The sequence below is a fragment of the Clupea harengus genome, chromosome 14, assembly GCF_900700415.2.
Source record: "Clupea harengus chromosome 14, Ch_v2.0.2, whole genome shotgun sequence".
Taxonomy (NCBI): Eukaryota; Metazoa; Chordata; class Actinopteri; order Clupeiformes; family Clupeidae; genus Clupea; species Clupea harengus.
Genome location: NC_045165.1, coordinates 1,904,041 through 1,909,040, shown reverse-complemented (window position 1 = coordinate 1,909,040; position 5,000 = coordinate 1,904,041). Strand labels below are relative to the sequence as shown.

The window sequence follows — 5,000 nt, the reverse complement described above, 5'->3', positions numbered from 1 at the left end:
TGTGGAGAGGGAGTGACAGTGTGTGTGTTGTGTGGAGAGGGAGTGACGGTGTGTGTGTGTTGTGTGGAGAGGGAGTGACGGTGTGTGTGTGTGTTGTGTGGAGAGGGAGTGACGGTGTGTGTGTGTTGTGTGGAGAGGGAGTGACAGGGTGTGTGTTGTGTGGAGATGGAGTGACGGTGTGTGTGTGTTGTGTGGAGAGGAGTGACGGTGTGTGTGTGTGTTGTGTGGAGAGGGAGTGATGGGTGTGTGTGTGTTGTGTGGAGAGGGAGTGACAGTGTGTGTTGTGTGGAGATGGAGTGACGGTGTGTGTGTTGTGTGGAGAGGGAGTGACGGTGTGTGTGTTGTGTGCTCATCCTCCCCGCCAGATTCACGTGTGACGATGTGGACTTCAACCTGCGGGCTCACAGCGCCGGGCTCCTCGTCTGTCGCTTCAACAACTTCAGCGTCATGAAGAAACTGATCACCATCGGAGGATATCGCACCTTCATCGTCAAGACCAAGGTCACACGACAGGACATGACATCACACAGTCTAAATGGGGTCAAGACCAAGGTCACACGACAGGACATGACATCACACAGTCTAAATGGGGTCAAGACCAAAGGTCACATGAGAGGACATGACATCACACAGTCTAAATGGGGTCAAGACCAAAGGTCACATGACAGGACATGACATCACACAGTCTAAATGGGGTCAAGACCAAGGTCACATGACAGGACATGACATCACACAGTCTAAATGGTGTCAAGACCAAAGGTCACATGACAGGACATGACATCACACAGTCTAAATGGGGTCAAGACCAAAGGTCACACGAGAGGACATGACATCACACAGTCTAAATGGGGTCAAGGCCAAAGGTCACATGACAGGACATGACATCACACAGTCTAAATGGTGTCAAGACCAAGGTCACATGACAAGACATGACATCACACAGTCTAAATGGGGTCAAGACCAAAGGTCACATGACAGGACATGACATCACACAGTCTAAATGGGGTCAAGACCAAGGTCACATGACAGGACATGACATCACACAGTCTAAATGGTGTCAAGACCAAGGTCAGACATGACACGACACAGTCTATTATTAGTCTAATATTGTGGTCCTGTGTTTTAAGCATCAGAAAAACAGTCTTCCCCTGGATTTGCACATCATAGAAGACTCAAAGAGTAACAGAATTCTAGAAGCTTCTAGCTTGTATTGCAGATGACAAAGCCACCCTCCGACAACAATGGAATCCAGAGTAACAGAACTGTTTATGGTAGAACCTTCTAGAACTCTCTGTCCCCTGGTGTTTGTTGCAGATGACGGACGTTCCGACCACGGTGCAGCCGTCTCAGTACATCTGCGCCCCGGACAGCAAGCACACCTTCCTGTCCACCCCCGCCCAGCTGCTGCTGGAGAAGTACCTGCAGCACACCAGCCACAAGCTCTTCCCCCTCAGCGCCCGCAGCTACAGCCACCCCGTGCTGTCTGTGGACTGCTACCTCAACCTGGGTCCAGAGGTACCACACCACACCACACCACACCGAACCATACCACACCACCACCACACCACACCACACCACACCACACCACACCACACCGAACCACACCACACCACACCACTACACCACTACACACACCACACCACACCACACCACACCACACCACACCACACCGAACCATACCACACCACACCACACCGAACCACACCACACCACACCACACCACACCACACCACACCACTACACCACTACACCACACCAAACCACACCACACCACACTGAACCATACTGCACCACACCGCACCACTCCGAACCATACTGAACCACACCACACAACACCACACACACCACACCACTGTGCACATACCGCACCACACCACACCACACCACACCACACAACACATCACTCCGAACCATACTGCACCACACCACACCACACCACACCACACCACACCACACCGAACCATACCACACACACCACACCACACCGAACCATAACACCACACCACACCACACCACACCACACCACACCACACCACTACACCACTACACCACACCACACCACACCACACCACACCAAACCACATCACTCCGAACCATACTGCACCACACCACACCACACCACACCACACCACACCGAACCATACCACACCACACCACTACACCACTACACCACACCAAACCACACCACACCACACTGAACCATACTGCACCACACCGCACCACACCACACCACTCCGAACCATACTGAACCACACCACACAACACCACACACACCACACCACTGTGCACATACCGCACCACACCACACCACTCTAAACCATACTGCACCACACCACACCACTCTAAACCATACTGCACCACACCACACCACTCCGAACCATACTGAACCACACCACACCACACCGCACTGAACCACACCACACCACTCCGAACCATACTGAACCACACCGCACCACCACACCACACCACACCACACCACACCACACCACACCGTACCATACCGCACCACACCACACCACACCACACCACACCACACCACAGCTGCAACACACCACACCACACTGAACCACACCGAACCACACCACACCACACCGCACCGTACCACACCACAGCTGCAACACACCACACCACACTGAACCACACCGAACCACACCACACCACACCACACCACACTGAACTATACCGCACACACACACCACACCGCACCACACCACACCACTACACCACACCACACTAAACCGCACTGAACCACACCACACCACACCACTACACCACACCACACTAAACCGCACTGAACCACACCACACCACACCACTACACCACACCGCACAACACCGCACCACACCACACCACACCGCACCACACCACACCACACAACACACACACCACTACACCGTACCGCCCCACAGCAGGGACACACAGCCCCCTGCTCCTCTATTTCAGCGCTCTGCTCCAGTGGGGCCTATTAAAGGCTTTCAGTGCTAACATGCAGCAGTCTAACTCATCTTTCTCTCTTTCCCTGTGTTTGGGTGTGTGTGTGTCTGTGTGGTGTGTGTGTGTGTGTCTGTGTGTGTGTGTGTGTGTGTGTGTGTGTGTGTGTGTGTGTGTGTGTGTGTGTGTGTGTGTGTGTGTGTGTGTGTGTGTGTGTGTCTGTGTGTGTGTGTGTGTCTGTGTGTGTGTGTGTGTGTGTGTGTGTTGTGTGTGTGTGTGTGTGTGTGTGTGTGTGTGTGTGTGTGTGTGTGTGTGTGTGTGTGTGTGTGTGTGTGTGTGTGTGTGTGTGTGTGTGTGTGTGTGTGTGTGTGTGTGTGTGTGTGTCAGGTGACGGTGTGTTTCGTGAGCTCCAGGCCCCACTCCATGAACTTGAGCACCGCAGGTCTGCTGTTCGGTGGCCTCCTGCTCTACTTCTGCGACTCCTTCGTTACGCCCGGTTTCCTCAAGAAGTTCCACTTTCTCAAAGGTACCCATTTTATATCACATTAAAAAAGACCTGAGAACCTGAGGATGAATCACCTGAACAAGCACAACGCTATCCTGCCCCCTTCTCCGGTGTAATCACTCTGATCCAAAGGAAGTGAAGTCAAAGAGATTTCATGTAATACATGGTTGGCCCAGAGCCATATGAATACCATTAACAGATCAAATCAAAATCCTCTCCTCTCCTCCTCTTCTCTCTCTTTTTCTCTTTTCTTGTCCGCCACCTCTTCTCTCCTCCTCCTCTTCTATCCTCCTCCTCTCCTCTCCTCCTCCTCTTCTCTCCTCCTCCCCTCCTCCTCTCCTCTCCTCCTCCACTTCTCTCCTCCCTCCTCCTCCTCCTCCTTCCTCCCTCCTCTCCTTCCTCTGTCCCAGGGGCCACCCTGTGCGTGATCTGCCCCAATCGCAGCTCCCTGCGTCAGACGGTGGTGCGTCTGGAGCTGGAGGACGAGTGGAGGTTCCGCCTGAGCGACGAGTTCCAGACGGCCAACGCCAAAGAGGACCAGCCTCTCTTCTTCCTCACCGGCAAACACATCTAAACCCCTCCCTCCCCTCCCCTCACCTAACCCCCCCTCCCCTCTAACTCTTTAAATTACCTTCCTCACAGGCAAACTCATCTACCCCCCCCCCTCCCAAATCTCTAACCCACCCAGAATACCTTCCTCATTTTAAACCCATATAAACAACCCCACCCGTACCCCACCCCACCCCACCCCATCTACCCATGCCCCCCCCCCACAACTCTTTAACCCACCCAGAAATACAGGAGACCAGAGATGAGCTCGGTGCAGTGATCTATTAGCATGTGAAGTGCTGTCTGGATACTCTAAGACATTCAGCGGGCACAGTGGTGTTGTCCTTACGGTCTGTGTGTATATATGGCATATATTATGTATATGTATATCTGCTATGTCAGTCTTAATCGTACTTGGCTTTATTCGTTTTCTACGTAGCAAGCTTGTGTTACTTAAAATAAGGTTAATTTATAGTATTTGCGTATGGCATTATTATTGCCTTAAGGTCGGTGACATTTCAGTACTATGCGCCTGATTTTTAAAGGCTTTGTTTTCTGTCCTTCTGTTTTGTTTTGTTTATCTTGCTTTCTTTTGCTCTGTTTTGAATCATTCCATCACGTGAAGGTGAGAATAATCACATTGTGCCGTACAACACAATATCCGTGTATTTTCTTTTGAGATGGTCTGTAAAGAGAATATTTTTGGCAGGTGTCGGTTTGCCAGGTCAGATGTTCTGATATGAAGATGGACCTGCATTTTGTGTAAAGTACTTATATGGTTGCGTTGGGAACCAAGCATCGTCATGACGATGTAGGAAGCAAGGGCCATGTAATCAATCTGTGAGTGACCTTTATGAATGAATTCGTATCACTTTATTGTTTTAGTACAATCCATGCCTGAATGCTATGCACTGTACAAACGTCCTCTGTAAATACCTGCTATTTGACTTGTTAACCACAAGGGGGAGTTGTTACTGCAATATTGTCAATGTTGAAGTTACTGTAACCAAAGTGT

General features: G+C 51.1%; 1 protein-coding gene across 1 annotated transcript in view; it reads left to right on the top strand.

The window, feature by feature from the left end:
- Nucleotides 1-4,042, top strand: part of greb1 (growth regulating estrogen receptor binding 1) — a 34,558-nt gene extending 30,516 nt beyond the window's left edge. The window contains exons 25-28 of the mRNA XM_031580814.2: nucleotides 366-501; nucleotides 1,315-1,515; nucleotides 3,319-3,457; nucleotides 3,847-4,042. Of these exons, the coding sequence (XP_031436674.2) occupies nucleotides 366-501; nucleotides 1,315-1,515; nucleotides 3,319-3,457; nucleotides 3,847-4,010 (640 nt within the window). The 3' untranslated portion in view covers nucleotides 4,011-4,042. The remainder of the gene's footprint in view (nucleotides 1-365; nucleotides 502-1,314; nucleotides 1,516-3,318; nucleotides 3,458-3,846) is intronic.
- Nucleotides 4,043-5,000: the final 958 nt, after the last annotated feature.